This window comes from Caretta caretta, chromosome 3, assembly GCF_965140235.1.
Source record: "Caretta caretta isolate rCarCar2 chromosome 3, rCarCar1.hap1, whole genome shotgun sequence".
NCBI classification, from domain to species: Eukaryota; Metazoa; Chordata; order Testudines; family Cheloniidae; genus Caretta; species Caretta caretta.
The window spans coordinates 162721084-162738435 of record NC_134208.1 but is presented as its reverse complement, the minus strand read 5'-3'; the positions used below and the strand labels follow the sequence as shown (position 1 = coordinate 162738435).

Genomic DNA, 17352 nt, shown 5'->3' with positions numbered 1-17352 from the left:
TTGCAGCTCTGCAAAATATTATGAAGAAGAAATCCAAAGCAGTCTGCAAAGATTCTCTTGACATCTCTTCTTGGAAAAGAGAACCTGATGGGAGGTTAATGAGAGACTCTGATCAAACTGTTGTGGCACCCTTACGAGTCTTTAAGATGGGAGAAAGTGAGTCCATATGGGATTATAAGCCCTGGACTCGTACGGAACTTTTATCTATAGTTAAAAGTTTTCCCAAACCACAGGAAAACTCTGTCAAATTTGCTGAGGTGTTTCTGTTAATCTGTGAAACCTATGAACCCTCTGAGACAGATCTCCTCCAACTGTGTAAATTGTTAGCTCCTGCCAGTTATTATGAAAAATGGTTGGCTGCCGCAGACTGGCCAGTTGAGGCACGCCACTCAACCAAAAAAAGTACTGGCCCAGATTCGGCATACAGAGACCGGTGTATGGCTCTTTGGAAGCGCCTGCATCAAGCCATTCCCAAAGTGTGGTCTCCTAAAACAAACTGGACAGCAATATGTTGCTGTAAGCAAGGGCAAGGAGAAAGCCCAGGCGACTATAGGTCCCGGCTAACTGATATTTTCCTACAAAATTCGGTAATACAAGAGCCCGATGTAAATGGGCAGGGGGCCTTGGCACATGCATTTGTTGATGGTCTTCTCCCTGCCACAGGCAGCATGTTAAAACGAATAAGTGTGGGATGGGAGACTGAAACCATGGACAAATTGCTGGCAGTAGCAGAGCATTGCCACCGCACTTTAAAAGGAAAGGAGGAACAGTCCTCCCAAAAGTTAATGGCTCTGCAGATACAGCATTATTCAGGACTAAGCAGACCACACCGGGGACAGGGACGGGGTTGCGGAAGGGGGTGGGGGACTGGATTAACTGGGGTTTGTAACTACTGTAAACAGCCTGGACACTGGAAAAAAGAGTGTCCAAGACGACCTAATAATTGTATGGGAAATCAAGTGAACCCCCCGCTGGTTCCTCCAGCTGATCCCCAACCCTATTTTTCACCCCAACAATGACGGGATGTTGGGGAGCCTCACAAAGTTTTAACTCCCTTATTACCTCTGTCCCCTACTGGAGAATGTGTCCTGACTGTAAATGATCTCTCTCTCCCTTTCCTTGTTGATACTGGAGCTTCTCTTTCTACAATCTGCACCACTGACTTGCCTGAGGTTCCCCGATCTGGAAAATCTGTGTCTGCTGTTGGCATTACAGGGATCCATACCTCTTTTCCCCTCTCAAAACCTTTGTCTGTTCAGGTCGGTCCCCTCTCTGAGGGGCATGCATTCCTCCTCTCTGATTCCACCCCTGCAAACCTTCTGGGACGGGACTTGAACAGCCAAGTTTGCATAGCTATTTACTGCTCCCCAGATGGTGTCTATCTGCAAATCCCTCAGTCTTCCTTATGTGATTCTGTAGCCTCCCTGCTGTCTGAAACTTCCCTCTCCACTCCAGTCCCTTGCTGTCCCTTAACTCCGTCCCTAGAGCACCTAATCTCTCAGGTTCCTTCCTCCCTATGGCCATCGCATACCTTCTTTTCCAGTGGTTCCTAACCTTGCTACAATACCTCCAAATGCAACCCACTTTACTGTTGTAGATTTGTGCTCCGCTTTCTTCTCTGTCCCAGTTCACTCTGAATCCCAGTATCTCTTTGCCTTCTCCTACAAGGGTCAGCAATATACATGGACTACCCTTCCCCAGGGGTATACAGAGAGTCCATCCTATTCTTCTCAAGCCCTAGCCAGGGATCTCGCTGATCTGGTTTTCCCATCAGGATCCACACTGATCCAATATGTGGACGACTTACTCCTGTGCTCCCCCTCTCTGTCTGCCTCAGAAACTGATTCACTAACACTTCTCACAGCTTTAGCGAACAAGGGTCATAAGGCTTCTCGCACAAAATTGCAGCTCTGCCAAACCTCTGTCACATACCTAGGCTTCCTTCTCTCCCAGGGCTCCCGTACACTCTCTCTCCAGCCTGGGTACAAGCCATCCTTAGCTTTCCCCAGCCTTGCTCTCCACGCCAGGTCAGAAAATTCTTAGGCATGACAGGGTTCTGTAGGCAATGGATTCCCCAATATGTTTCTCTGGCTAAACCACTCCAAGAACTCACTCGATCCTCTGTACCTAACCCCATGCCATGGCCACTTGAAGCAAATGCTGCTTTCATCTCCCTTAAGCAGAATTTAGCCTCTGCCCCTGCCTTAGGGTTACCTAACTATGACAAGCCTTTTACCCTTTTCTGTCACGAACAATCTGCTTGTGCCCTCGGGATTCTTACTCAGGAGCACGGTGACAGAAATCGCCCGGTGGCTTATTTTTTTGCAACCTTGGACCCTGTAGCCCAGGGTTTACCCCCTTGCCTACGCGCTGTAGCTGCTGCAGCGTGCCTGGTCGAGATGTCTGAGTCCCTTGTCCTCTGCTCTCCTCTCACTCTCATGGTTCCCCATTCTGTGGAAACTCTCCTTCTGCAACGCAACACTGCTCACCTCTCCTCTGCTCGCCTCACTAGGTATGAACTTTTGCTGCTTTCAGCCTCACATATCACTATTAAGCGCTGCTCCCGGTTAAACCCTGCTACCCTCCTTCCTTTACCTAGTGATGGTGAACCCCATGACTGCCTTGCAACTGTCTCTGCTATCACTGTCCCGCGCCCCGACCTTTCAGATGTACCTCTCCCTAACTCTGACCTGGTATTATTCACTGATGGGTCCTGTTATAGAAATGACCAAGGCCACCTTCTTGCAGGGTACGCTGTGGTCTCTCTCTCTCTGAGACCATAGAAGCTGTGCCCTTACCCTCTGTGACCTCTGCCCAGGTGGCTGAACTGATTGCTCTCACCCGTGCCTGCTTTCTAGCCGAGGGGCTCTCTGCCACTATTTTTACTGATTCTCGGTATGCCTTTGGGGTTGTGCATGACTTTGGCACCCTCTGGCAGGCTCGAGGTTTTCTTACCTCTACTGGTACCCCTATCAAGAATGGCCCCTACATTGCCGCCCTCCTGTATGCAGTTTTACTACCGTCTGCCTTGGCACTTGTTAAGTGTACTGGCCACTCAGCGGCAGACACCAAGGTGGCAAAAGGTAATGCACTTGCTGATGCTGCTGCAAAACATGCCGCCACTATAAAACCTTCACCAGAAGCGTTTCTTAGTCCCCTCTCTGTCTCTGTAACGCCACCATCCCTGTCTCATCTCGCTCAGCTCCAGGATTCTGCCCCAGAAACACAGAAAGACTCCTGGAGTGCTTTGGGTTGCTCTTTGCATTCTGATTCCCTTTGGCGATCACCCATCAGTACCTTTGTAGCCCCCCTCTCACTCTACCCGTCTCTAGCCGCCCTGCTACATGGTGTTTCGCATGTCGGCAAGGAGGGGATGGTCTCTGCTATGAGTAAGGCGGGGTGGTGGGCTCCCCATTTCAGCTCCTTTGCAACCCGCCACTGTGCCGCTTGTCTTACTTGTCAAAGCCACAATGTAGGCAAATCTGTAAAAGTAACACAAGGGTTCCGGGGTTTGCCTCAAGCACCTTTCCTACACTGGCAACTTGATTTTGTACAAATGCCGAAGTGTCAGAAATATGAATTCATTTTAGTTATGTCTGTTTTCGGGTTGGATTGAAGCCTTTCCCTGTCGCAAAGCTGATTCATTGTCCGTTGCAAAATGTCTGTTAAACCACATTATCCCTACCAAGGGAATTCCTGCCACTTTGTCTAGTGACCGGGGAACACATTTTACTGGAAAAATTGTTCAACATCTAAACCAGGTATTACATGTCACCCACCTGTTGCACTGCCCTTACCATCCACAGAGTGCAGGGGCAGTTGAAAGGCGAAATGGTGTGCTTAAAAATAAGCTGGCAAAAATCTGTAGTTCCACAGGGTTAAACTGGCCAGCTGCTTTACCACTGGCCTTTATGGAAATTCGGTCATCCCCATCCCAGAGACACGAATTGAGTCCATTTGAAATCATCATGGGACGCCCTATGCAAACAATGGCTACTATTACCCTAGCCCCAGACCTAAACCTAACTCACAGCACGCTCCTCCAGTACTGCAAAGGGTTAATGCAAGCTGTGAGCTCCTTCCATTCGCAGGTGCGAGCCGCTTGGCCAAGGGAACCCACCTCTGCTGCCTGTCACACTCTTGAGCCTGGTGATTGGGTCTACCTGCGGCACCACCTTCGGAAGCACGCCTTGGAACCCCGGTGGAAGGGTCCATACCAGGTACTGCTCACCACCCAGACAGCAGTGAAATTATCCGGCATTGCTGCATGGATCCACGCCTCACAGTGTAAGCCAGCGCCACCTCAAGGGGACCAAGCACCTCTGCAAGACCACGCAGAACCAGCTTCAACCCCAGAAGACAAAGAGGAACAGCCTGCAATACGTTACAATCTGCGCTCTCGTAAGGGTTGCCAGAAGCAGAGGGTAGGCAGACAGCAGGACCCAACAAACAAGAAGCAGTAGTGAGCCTAGCGCCTGCTGCCTGGTGGACGTAAAACCGTGACTGCGGTTCCCTCAAAAGGGGTTGTCGGAACCAGAAAGGGTCCTGCTTCCAACATGTGTCCTTTGAGAAGCTTAATCCTCAGCTACTGTGTCCTGAGGGTCTGGGGAATCCAGAGTGACAGTGACAATTCTTTCATCCAACAACAGCTGCAGATGGCCCAGATCCTGAATATTTCTAATTGCTGGGTCTGCAGCCACATCCCAGCTCACTCACAAGCTAGTATCCCCACCATGGCAATCCCTTTGAATTCCTCAGAGCTTGCTGGAGAACCCTATCCACTTAAAAGGACATGGAAGGAAAATGACACTTGGGGGCTGGGAAAAACATATGTTCCTAAACTTATAAGTGTGGTGAAAGGAAAGGGCCACTGGTGCTGGGTGTGTAATGGGACAGGGCTGAATCTAGGGAGGAGCAACTGTCTCCAATACATCGTGTCCCATGGTGTATGGGACTATTCAAACAAGGTTGGAGAATGGCGAACCGGGTATGGAAAGATAAACTTCCTCTCAACCTGGGATCAAACCAAAGATTCAATCTCTTGCTCCCCCTACAGCCTCTCTGAGAAAAACAGCACCATCTACAAATGTCATGTGAATGCTACCTCTTCTCCCAGTGAAAATCATCCTGTGCCCTTTGGGGGATACTATTCCTTCTTCGTAAATTTTCAATTGATTTCTTGTTGTATCCAAAACTGCACAAGACACACCATCCATCAGGTTACCCCTAACCAGAGTGCTAATCTAATGTTGTTAAATGTCACCAGTGAAAGTAATGAAAAAAAAAACGATTGATGTATGGAATCCAGTAAGTCATTGGTCATGGGCGTAGCCTTGACCAAAAGGGGGGATTGTGGAAGTATAACATTGTATAAGTGTAACGTTGTATAAGGGGACATGCTGGATACATTGTATATGAGAGGGCATGCCAAAACATGTTACCAAGTATCTGAGGGAGCACACGTAGGGACAGTTAGCTTTTGAATGGAGAAGCAATTAAGACAGAGCCAGCACGTCTAAGAAGCAGACATCAGAATGGAAGGTGTGAAGGGCAATTAGTTAAGTTAACTGGAAGCTGTTAAAGGAGATTGTTAAGGATGGTAGGTAATTGAAGATACGTGACTGGTCTCAGGGATCTTGAAGGGTGGTGACTAAAATCTTTTTCTTCTTTTGTCTGTAACTTCTCTGTAACTTGTTCTCCAGCAAGCTGTATAAATTAAGAGACACAAGCCCCACTCGGGGGGCTCACTTCTAAATGTATTAGCAGAGCAGCTTTGCTAATAAAACAGAGTGGTCTCATAAATTGTGAGTCTGAGTCAAACTTTGACAACACCTTGGGAGTTATAGCGCCGAAAGCTGTTTACTGTGCACAAACTTGCCAGTGTAGACAGGGCCAAAGTTTGTAGAGTAGACATGGCTTGAGTTAGCGTGTGAAGCTTCTCTGCAGAAGCCACACCAAAAGAGGCTGATGAGGGTATGTGCTGAATCAGTGCATCCTCTCCCTAGCTACCTTGGACAGTCCCCATTTCTTGTCAGCACCCCCACTTTCCCCACAATCTTTTCCCACGTCAGGGGCCCTCATCAGGCATTAAACTTGTACCATTTCAGTATCAATTTGTTGTTGTTTGCAGCTCAGCCATATTCTTAAACAAAAGAGACAACAACCAAAAACCACCACAACAAACAATCCCCCAAACAAACACAAACAGCAACAACGCATCACTGATGCATAAACATCTCAAAATTTTACAATCTCTATATATTAAACATAAAATTTATTTCCATTTAATGTTTTCTGAAGTTGATCATGTTTCCAGAATAAACAGTTCCTCTTCAGCAATGTCGGTGCATGAAAGTGATATTGAACCTTACGTACTGCAGAAATATAATCAATGTAAATTGAAGTTATATTATGTACTTTGAAACAGTACCAGTTATATTATGTACAAGAAAGAATTGTAAAAATGAAACTTTCAAAATGCAGGTGAGAAACCACTGCTGAAAGCCACAGCAGCCCAAACACTGACGGCAACAAAGGAAACCAGGTGCTAAAATTCATGCCATTACCACTGCCCCAGGATCAGTATGGCTCCACCACAGCCCTGTGATGGCTTGTCAGTTCCCATTTTGAAACACTTTAGAAGTGGGGAGAAGGAGGATATGGCTGTGAAGAGAGGGAGCAGATGGAAAGGAGAACCAGATATTAAAATACAGACTGGGAAATGTCAATTGAAACTGGTTATTTTCAGCTATGAATTACATAAAGGTCAACAGGGGGATCCTCTTGTGGTGGTGAAGTGCATAGTAGTTCCTACATCATTCTTCCTCCTGGTCTGGCATAATTGGAGCCATTGGCAACCAGCATAATTTAGAGGAGCCTTTGGGGTCACTCCTGAAAGGTGCAGCACAGAACCTAGCCCTATTTCTGTAAATGGGTATAATGATATTTACCACCTTTGTAAAGCCCTTTGAGAGCTGCTAAAGAAAAAAAGCTATATAAGTATTTATATAATAAAGTATTGTTATTAAATACATTTTTACACTCCTTTTAGGGATTCACATTGACCACTGAAAAGTTGTTATTCTTCTTTACTATCCTATACAATGTTCCTTCGTGCTGTAAGAATGCTTAGTAATCTGGGAAATTTGGAGAAACATTTTAGCTACAGTTTGGTAAAGGAGACATTGGGACAAATTCTGGCCTCTGTTACACATGTGCAAACTTATGCTCCAAACTTGATCACTATTTCCTCAAACAATGCACTGTTCCTATTAAAAAGAAAAAAAATAAAGGTTATTTGGGACATAAAACAACTCCCTGTGACGTGTTTTAGTTTAGTCTTTTACTTTTGACCATTTCACCTTGACTACATTCCCTAATTGCTGCCATGTCAGAATCACAACCTTAGTTGTAGCCAATAGTATACTTCTAACGTCTACATAAATTCAGAGCTACAATTATAATTGGGACTCTGATGAAATTAAATAACCAATTGAGCCCTGTCTCTGTGGTTTATGATGACCCCAGAGAACCTCCTAATGGTATTGCAGTCTTATTATGTACAGCTGGAGATACATTATTCCTTATGTTTCTGCCAGCTGTGACACAGTTCAAATTTAATTTTCCACAATAAGGGTGAAATTGTGGCCTTCCTGAAGTCAACAGTTTTGACTTTGATTCCAGTGGGACTAGGATTTCACCCTATATTTTGGTCACATTTAAATGATCATATTTTCTGTGCAATTTTAGTGTCTGTCACTATTACATTATTGTAAATTAAATTTGAAAACTGTGGAAGAGATTTCATTCAGGTTAGCATTTGAAATTTGCCACTGGAACTGTTTAACTTGTAGATCACTATTAAAATAATGGACTATCAACCCTTCTGTCACTGAAGGTAAAACTGATTCTTTAATTAAAACTAGAGTGTGCCTAGCTACTCCAATTATGTGCAAAGGGAGAGGTGGCTGCAAGAAGCAGTCCCTATGCAGTGACTGGACACAATTGCAGTCCCATTGCTCCTGACTGCAGAGATTGCTTCTGTCTAGTGTACCTCCAAGTGGGAAGGGGAAGAATAGAGCCCATGGCTCTGCCTAGGCACCAGCCAGCAGGCTTTATGTACAGGAGAGAGTGTCCTGGACTCCACAAGAAGCACAACAGTTAATCCACTTTGCCTGCATGCCTAGAATCTAAAGCAGAATCGCTCCTGGAGCTCCCCCTTGGGTAGAGGGGCCAGTGCACAACCGAGCCCATAGTTTCTTCATGGAACAGGGTATTGTGGTATCTGTTAACAAATACAGGTTTCAGAATAGCAGCCGTGTTAGTTTACATTCACAAAAAGAAAAGGAGTACGAGTGGCACCTTAGAGACTAACCAATTTATTTGAGCATAAGCTTTCATGAGCTACAGCTCACTTCATCGGATGCATTCCATGAATGAATCCAGAATGCATCCAATGAAGTGAGCTGTAGCTCACGAAAGCTTATGCTCAAATAAATTGGTTAGTCTCTAAGGTGCCACTTGTATTCCTTTTCTTGTTAACAAATACAAGATCCAGGGGTCCTATGCATGCCTATCATAGTATGTGTTGTACCTCATCCAGTGCACCAAATGCCCCAACAATTATGTGGGTGAAACCAGATAATCACTACAGTCTTGAATGAACTCACTCAGAAAAATACCCTATCAGTGTGGGCGAACACTTTTCACAAAGCGATCACTCCATATCTGACCTCTCAGTCCTCAACCTCAAAGGAAACCTGCACAACACCTTCAAAAGACAAGCCTGGGATCTCAAATTCATAACTCTGCTGGAGACTAAATACCATGGTCTTAAAAGAGACTCAGGTTTTATGGCTCACTGGAACAATTTGTAACACACCCTACTGCCTGCTCACCCTTAATTGCCCTCTTTATTTTAAGTGGTCTCCTACAGCATGCGTGAACCCCTTATGCTTAACAATATGTCCCACCTTATATTTAGCTTGGACACTCTGGTTACATTCTCCAGATCTGAGGAAGAGCTCTGAGAAGCTCAAAAGCTTGTCACTTCCACCAACAGAAGTTGGGTCCAATAAAAGATATTACCTTATCAGCCTTCTCTCTCCCATATCCTGGGACCAACAGGGCTACAATAACATTGGAAACAACAAATACGTGTGTGACGTTTCTGGCAAAAATGCAGAGGGAACAAAAATGTAAAAATAAATAACTTCCTGGGTCTAACAGTTGTAGCCTAGTACTCTGCATCCTCTCTACTGGCCTCCAAGATTAGTCAGAGATAGAAGGGATAGGGATTTAAAGGACCCAAAACCCAGCCACTATTCTTACTGTCTGCTGTTCTCCAAGTCCCGCCCAGCTACAGCAGAGCAACTGAGCTAACAGCCATTGCGCTTATGAGATGTGGTTGTGCTCTGGGATTCTTACAGATCACAAGGTGGGAGTTAATACTGCATGAAGCAGCAGTAACTTTCTACATATTTTACTGCAGATCTTTGACAGTTCTGGGAGGCAGGGAGGAGCATACAGCTTGGTTCAGTTCCTCCCTCCATCCTGGCCCTGCCCTTTTTTTGCACAACCCATTGCCCAGGGCCATTTTGGGGGGAATAGGGCAACATCACTGTAATCACTTTCCTGCTCCACATAGCCCATCAGTTGCTTTCTCTGTGATATTGCGCCTCTCTATACCACTTGGCATGGGGCAGCAGAGGTGTCTGTATTAATTAATCAGTAACAAAATATATCTGAGCTACTAAAACCATAGGTAACAAGCATGGATGAGACAAATGCAAAATAGCACTTTCAATGACACAAATTGTAAGGCAGTATTATATGTTTTTCTGGCAAAGACTCTTATGTATTATTAGCCAGCTCATGTTCAAATACTATTACAGGAAGTCAGACAGCCTATCCTGACTCACTGGTGACATTGAATACATTTATATACATTTTAGTTTAGGCTGCTTTCTGCTGTGTGACCACAAATCCATACTGTGATGGGCCTGATCTTGCAGTCAGCAGGAGTTTTGCCTGAGTAAGGGCCCTATGCAGACATCTGGGTCTATCTCCACAAGGTTCTTATTTGGAATAAAACAATGCATTCTGACATGAGCTGAGTGACCAAAATGGGTTAACAACCCAGGCGGGCCACAAACTTATTTTGGCATAGTGGTTAGATCACAGTTGTTTGCCCTATGTAACCCAGTCTTAGATTCTTTTGTTTTTAGAGACACAGAACATTGGACCCACCCAGCAGATTCCATGGCATTTGGGAATGACATGTGAGTAGTTAGCAGGCGGTGAGCATGCCTCCAATACTTCCTGTATCATCTACCTACAAGTGACAAGTACCAAAGAGGTACCTACCTGTGAATCCACTAATTGCATCACAGTGCATAAGAACTGCTTTGTGGGGAAACCTAGGAGAAGGGCACTCACATACAGTCTATCTGGCACATTTCAGAAGCACAAGCTTTGTTCATAGGAGGCTGCTCTGGAGGAAGAACAGTATTTAGAGATTTTATTTATTTATTAAAATTCAGGTTTAAAAATCTAGTGAAACACTGTCATAGAATACTGGGTTTTTGTGGGTGTTTTTTGTTGTTGTAATTGTTACGTTTCCTGGCAGGGAAGGTATTTTTTTTTTTCAGTTTAGAATGTTCATTTTTAGAATTTGCAGAGGGAGGAAGACTGGGTCCACAAGGTTTGGTTTTGTATCAAAAACTGATGTTACGTAGAAGCTGATAATTTCTTAAAGAACAACATAAAATGTATCTAACTTCAACATGAAATTCATTGTCACTTTCAGGTTCAAAATCCACACAACTGGCCTCTCTCCAGCAACATGTGCTGCATGGCAGCCCCTGTGCCTGCACAGTGTCTCAGTGACTTCCATTTAGGTGCCTAAATTAGACGGGCATATTTGGGCTCATAAATAAATAGCCTAATTTGCAAAGATGCTGATCCAGAATTTCCCAGTCACCATAAAGTCTGGGTGTGCAAGCTGCACAAACTCTATAAGAAATAGGGAAATCTGCCTGCTCTTCAATGCTAATGATGAGTATTGGTAAAAATTAAGGTTAAAATGTCTGTGCATGCTTAACTTTCGGCATGCCATCATGCCCAAAGAACCAGGACCTGAAATATGCACTGCAAACCTCCTGTGCTACAAGTCTTGCCTGGGAAAACATTAATGAGTCTGCAGTAACAGGGTGTTCATCTGGATCCCTTAAATCCAAAATTCTTTCTTTTCACATGTGGCTATGACCCAGGGAAACCTCCCTCCTTATCTACAGGCCAAGGTAGCCACAGCTTAGTGTTGACTCCTATCAGCGGTGAAGCCCATCCAAGACCGCAGATTCCTTCTTGGTTGTGTCCCCCACAGAAGGGGGTACCCGAACCTCGGTTTATCCACACCAGTGTCTGTACCCCGGGCATAAATCGCTCCCCCAACCCTTAGGTACACGAACCTCAGTCATGCCCTAGGGCATAATCTACCCTCTTAATAGTTACTGTCTTCCGCTCACCCCCGTTATCCGAACCAGCGGTTACCCGTGCGGGCCCTGAGTCACTCCCAACCGCGCTTATCCGACCCCAGGGGCCTTGCCAGCTCCCCCAGCCCCCGAACCTCGGCTCCGCCCCAGGGTGTGAACTGCCCCCTTCGGATCGGGGGGTGGGGGGGGAATTAACCCCTCCGCTCCCGACCCGCACCGGACCCCGAACTCCCCCCGGCTGGCTCTGGAGCGCAAGGGCCGTCCGCCGAAGCGCTGCCAGGGCTCGGGCCCAGGCGGGACCCCCGGCAGCCGGCGCGGACAGGGGGCCGCGCCCCCTCATTCTTTGCCGGCCCCCGCCCTGCCGTCAGCGCCGCTCTGCGCCCGCCCACCCGGCGCTGTTGAGGCGCCCCTGTTTGCTGCGCCCGCCCGCGCTGGAAGCAGCCGCTGGCTTCTCCCCCCACCACAAGCAGCGGCGGCCGGATCGAGCGAGCCGGTGCCTTGGGCCGGGCGGCGCGGGCTGGGAGGGGCAGAGCCGCGTGGGGAGGAGCCGCCGCCGGATGCTGTGAGGAGGCAGCTCCAGCTCCCCCGCGCTGCCGGCCACTCACCTGGGTGGGCAGCGGCAGCAGGAGGAGGCGCAGCCGGTCGGGCTGCCCCGATCCCGGCCCGGGCGCGGCGGAGGCGGAGGCGGAGGAGGCCATGGCCCCGGGAACCTAGCGGGGCCGGCGCCGCGGCACGTCCCCGGGTCCCCCCCCGCTGGGGAAGCCGGTCTCCCCGCACCGCCGCGGCCTAGGACTCCCGGGCGGCCCGTCCCCGGCGCGGGGCCCGCCCGCCGCCCGCAAGATGTCCACGCGGACGCCGCTGCCCACCGTGAACGAGCGGGACACCGAGAACGTGAGTCCGGGCCCCGCGCCGCGCCGCCCTCCGGCGGGCTGGGTTCCCTCCCCGCTCCCGCGCTGCCCCCCGCCCCGGCCTCCTCCTCCGGGCTCACCCCAGCCCAGGTAGCCAGCGCCCGGTTAGGCCGCCGCCGCCGCCTCCCCCCAAGCCCAGCTGGGCCGCTCCCCCGTACGCACGCTCCGGGCGGGCCAGGCACCTTTCTTCAGCCCTTCCCTTCCGTGCTGGCCCGGATCGCCTAGTCCTCCGGCTCCCCTCCTTCTGGGCAAGCGCCCCCACCGCCCTGTCCCCTAGGCCGGTCACCCCTCTCTGCCTGGGCTTCTCCCTCCCTCCTGCATTCTCTGCGTGAGCCAGGCACCCCCGTGTGCCCCCTTCCTCCGCCCCGGCCCACTCCTCCGAGCCAGACTGAGCTCCTCTCTCCCATCGACCCCCACCCCCTAGGCTAGGCAACCCCCTCTGACGTACCCAAGCTGGACAGTGACTCTTATGCATTGTCTGTTCAGGTTGGTTAGGACTATCCTTGTGCATAAGGATAGTCTGGTAGAGTCTGCACTTCCCCACGCCAGCAATCAGGTTTGGTTATGTCCTTCACTCGGGGCAGGTCTACGCTAAGTCAATCTAATTTGGGCACTCTGGGGTGTGGAAAAGACACCCCCCCGCCCCCCGAGCGACGCAAGTTACAGCGACCGAAGCGCTGTCCACACTGCTGTTATGTTGGTGGGAGACGCTCTTGCGCCAACATGGCTTCCACCTCTTGGGGAGGTGGAGGAATTATGCTGCTGGAAGAGCGCTTTCCTGTTGGCATAGAGCGTCTTCACCAGACGCACTACATCAGCGCAGCTGTGCTGATGTAGGACTTCTAGTGTAGACCTGTCCTCAGGCTTGGGCTAGCTGCACATGTTTCCTCTCGAGGCTGGTTTGCGCCCTTTCTATATTCTCCAACCCTTCCATACACCAGAGGTAGGAAACCTTTTATGCTCTTTCTGCCTGGGCTGGGCACGCTACCCCATCTTGCGTCCCCTAGGTTGAGCTGCTCTCACTTTGTAGCCCTTTGGGGATGGGTTGATCTTTGCATTCCCCTTACAGTACTTCCTCTGATGCATCTTGCTCCTCTGAAAGAGGCTGTACTCCCTTGACTAGTACTCCATTGGGCTACTTAGCTGTGTCTCCATTTGTGCTCTTCTTAAACATCCTTCGACCCTTGCCTCCTTGTTCCACAGCCAAAGTGGTGCCTTATAAATAGGGCCCTACCAATTTTATGACCGTGAAAAATGCATCGCAGACTGTGAAATAAGCCTTTCCCCATGAAGTCCGATTTCTTCCTGCTGCTAGGAGCACCCCAGCTAGGGGGCTCCTAGATCCAGCGGGGCTGGGGAGGGACAGGACTTGTCCATCCCCTGCACAGCTGCTCTTGGGGGGAGCTCAGACCCGCCTCCATGAACCTCCTGTGGCTGCAGGAAGTTATGCAGTTGCTGCCTTCAGAGTCCAGCTCTGAAGGCAGCACCGAAGTGAGGGTGCCAGTCCCGTGAACACCCTGCCCACACACACATACAACAGGTTTGCGACTCTCTTCACAATCCCCTTTTGGGTCAGGACCCCCACGGTTACAACACCCTGAAATTTCAGATTTGAACATCTGAAAATGTGAAATTTACCAATTTTCAAATCCTATGGATGTGAAATTGACCATAATGGACTGTGAATTTGGTAGGGTCCTACTTACAGAGTAGAGGCCTAAAATAATACTGGCCACCATAAACGGGGTGGATATTTCCAATGTTAAGCTTGTTATGTGGAAGGGCAGGGTAAATTAAAAGTTTTAAAAGATTTGACTTTGTGTATATAAATATCTTTTATGTTCCTTTCCAGTGGTGACATTTTATAGATATACACAGTGGTGGTATACGAGATATGAAACTTTTTTTGTGTGGGGTACAGAATACAGGGACGGAAACCTAAAACAAATATATCTAGAAAGTGCCTATCATTAATAGCTATTAGGATAGTAATGGAAGGGGTAGGAGGAAGAATGGAGACAACATACAAGATCTGGCCTTATGTTTACACATACAGTTTCTAGTGGGCAGATATGATTATTAGGAAACTGGAGGGGAAAGTGAGTGGGGAAAAAGATACATTTTTATTTATATTGCAGTAGTACACAAAGACCCTAACTAAGATTTGGGCCTCATTGTGCTTTGCATTTTATAAACACACAGGCAGATATAGTGCCTATTCCAAAGAGTTCACAGGCTAATATGAAATAAGAGAGAGGCGGTAGGGAAGGGAGGACAAAGGTAACAGAAATAAGATCATGTGGTTACATTAATTAGTATAACATAAGTTTCACTGAATTATGTACATTAAAAAATTCAGATACAGAAAAATTAACTGGCATAACAAGCCATACTAGCCATAGCCCACATGTAAAAAATATACATGAATATAATTAATCTGTCCCTTACTGTTGAACAATCGATCTGTAACACATGTCAAAGAGAAGTGAGCCCCTTCATGTCATGTCACATCATGTGGTATAGTTGGAAAATGATTTAGTTGAGGTAAAGGTAAAAGAGGACAAATAAGTTTGTAATTATAAATACCATTCCTTATTTATTGTAAAGTTCCAGGTCTGTTTTTTTTTTTTTTATTTTGCAGAAGATAAAATGTTGGGTGATGGTGGAGGTTGGCCTTTTCTTGCTTGCTTTGGTAAAGCTAGTAATGGCTTTAATCATCTTCCTGACGTAAAGGCCACTTAGCCTCCCAGTCTGGGAACTCTTTGGAATTCCATAGTCAACTTCAGCTGAACTCTTTTGGATGTTTTTAGTGTTGTTTGTGTTATGATAGCACGTAGGAAATGCAACCAAGGATCAGGGCCCCATTGTGCAGTGTACTAAACAGACAAATAACAAAGATATCAGTCGCTGCCCCAGAGAGCTTGCACTGTAGGTGTCATGCAGCGTGTAACAAATGCATAAAATAGTGTGGGGATGGGGTGGAGTGGAAGGATGAGATAACAAAATGAACAGAGTTGAGAAGAAAAATAGAAGTTGCAGCTTGCCCCATGTCTAAGTAATGCCAGGTGGAAAAAATTGCGACCTAATGGTAGACTGATTGCAGAGAGGTGTTTTAAGAAGGGATAGAGAGGAGAATAAGAAGGTGGCTTTATGAATTTTGATAGATTTCCCCTAAAGCTTGGAGGTTGAATGAGAGAACACGGTAGTTGGAGAGGCAGGTGGGATGCCTTTTTGATGACGGTGAAGGCTTGAGTATTACTCCTGGGGGAATGCTGCTCCACTGCATGTGCACAGAATTTATGTCCCCTGCATATTTCTTTGCTTTCCTGTAGAAAAATGACTTTCTGGCAGGGAAGCAAAGGGAAGCCATAAGAACAGTCATGTGACCCTCCTCAGCAGTATGTTTTGAGTTCCCAGGGTAGACGGCAGAGAGGTAAATTACTGTGGGACAAGAGGCAGGACTGGGGAAGACCGGGCTATTGGCTCCTTCCCTGCGCCGGGCTCAGTTGCTAGTCCTGGCTGGGCTGGGGAGGCTGGGACTTCCTCTTCCCCTGCACAGCATCCAGGGCCAGGTCAGACTCACCCCCAGATTTCTCTCCCTGCTGCAGGAAGCTCTGCAAACCACCCCGCCCCCACTTCCTGCACCCATTGCTCCTCAGCTGCAGGGGGACGGATTCCTGTACAGGGAGCTGCTCCCCCATCCGCCCAAGCCCCATGCATCCAGATCCTCCCGCTGAGTCTCACCCCCCCCGATGAACCCCACTCCCCCTGCACCACCCTGATGAGCCTTGTGCACCCGGATCCCCACCGCACTGAGCCCCAGCCAGCTACAGTGGATCCCCACCCCACTGAGCCCCACTCCGCCAGGATCTGAACCCTCCCCCACTGAGCTCCCCACAACCAACCCCCCCGCCGAGCTCTCTCCCCCCCATACCCAATCCCCCCGCCCTGCTGCTGAGTCCAAACCACCTTCCCCTTGGCCTCCCCTGCAGCGTTCCATTACCATTGCACCCAGAACCACCCAACAAGCCCCTGTGCATCCAGATTTCCGCCCGTACCTGGATCCCCCACTGAGCCACCTACACCCAGATTGCCCCACACAGAACCTTCTCAACCCACACCTGGATCCCCCAACATTAAGCCCCTACACTGTTGGATCCTGCCTTGCTGAGCCTGCCTGCCCACACGGAGGGGCGGGACCCTGGGGTGTTTCTGGGGCAGGCCGGGGCCTTGCGCTGTGTGAGGGTTGGGTGCAGCCTCACCGCTGAGTCTGTGTCCTGGGGGTGGGGGTGGGGGGAGTGGGAAGCTGCACAGTGATCTCCAACCTCTGTGCAGCCAGTGGCCTGTACTCCACAGTGCCATGCTGGAGCCTCCACGTTCATTTAACAAATACAATTTGCAGAATTTTAAAATATTGTGTGCAGAATTTTAAATGTTTTGGCGCAGAATGCCCTCAGGAATAGTGTGTGTAGCTTGAAGTACTATGATGGGAAAAATTATTTGTATTATTGGATTGGAAAAAATTGTGCGGCAGGAAAAGTATACTCAAAGGTCACCTGTACAACAGTGTGCATGCAATGTGACAATCTTATGAACCTCGCCTCCTCCCCCAATGATTTACTATTTTCTGGTTCATGAAGATAAGGATATTAACCTATTAGATACCAATAATGCCCTGAGTTTTAATTTCTCTTTGGGGGTTAATTGGACAGCCTCGTACAAATGGCTAGCAGGGAATAAGCAGATTAGTCAATTAAATGCAGTAACCCAGAAAAAAGTACTGACATGAAGTCTGGCTATTTTGCACCAAGGAACTGAAATTGTCCTGAGGAGAAGGATAAAACTGAAAGTGGGGGTGAGGAAGATAAGGGGACAGCATGGGATGGGTTAATTGGGTATATTAACTATGCTATAGTTAGAATATTTTTATTGTCTGGATTTGCTTTACATGA

General features: G+C 48.2%; 1 protein-coding gene across 6 annotated transcripts in view; it reads left to right on the top strand.

Moving 5' to 3' along the window:
* Positions 1–11931: 11931 nt before the first annotated feature.
* The window catches only part of MARK1 (microtubule affinity regulating kinase 1), a 120235-nt gene continuing 114814 nt past the window's right edge, over positions 11932–17352 (top strand). For 3 of the 6 annotated variants that reach the window (XM_048843235.2, XM_048843234.2, XM_048843236.2), the window contains exon 1: positions 11933–12383. In XM_048843235.2, the coding sequence (XP_048699192.1) occupies positions 12333–12383 (51 nt within the window). In that variant the 5' untranslated portion in view covers positions 11933–12332. Of the gene's footprint in view, positions 12384–17352 lie in introns of all 6 variants that reach the window. The other 3 variants (XM_048843233.2, XM_048843232.2, XM_048843237.2) reach the window with 2 other exon arrangements.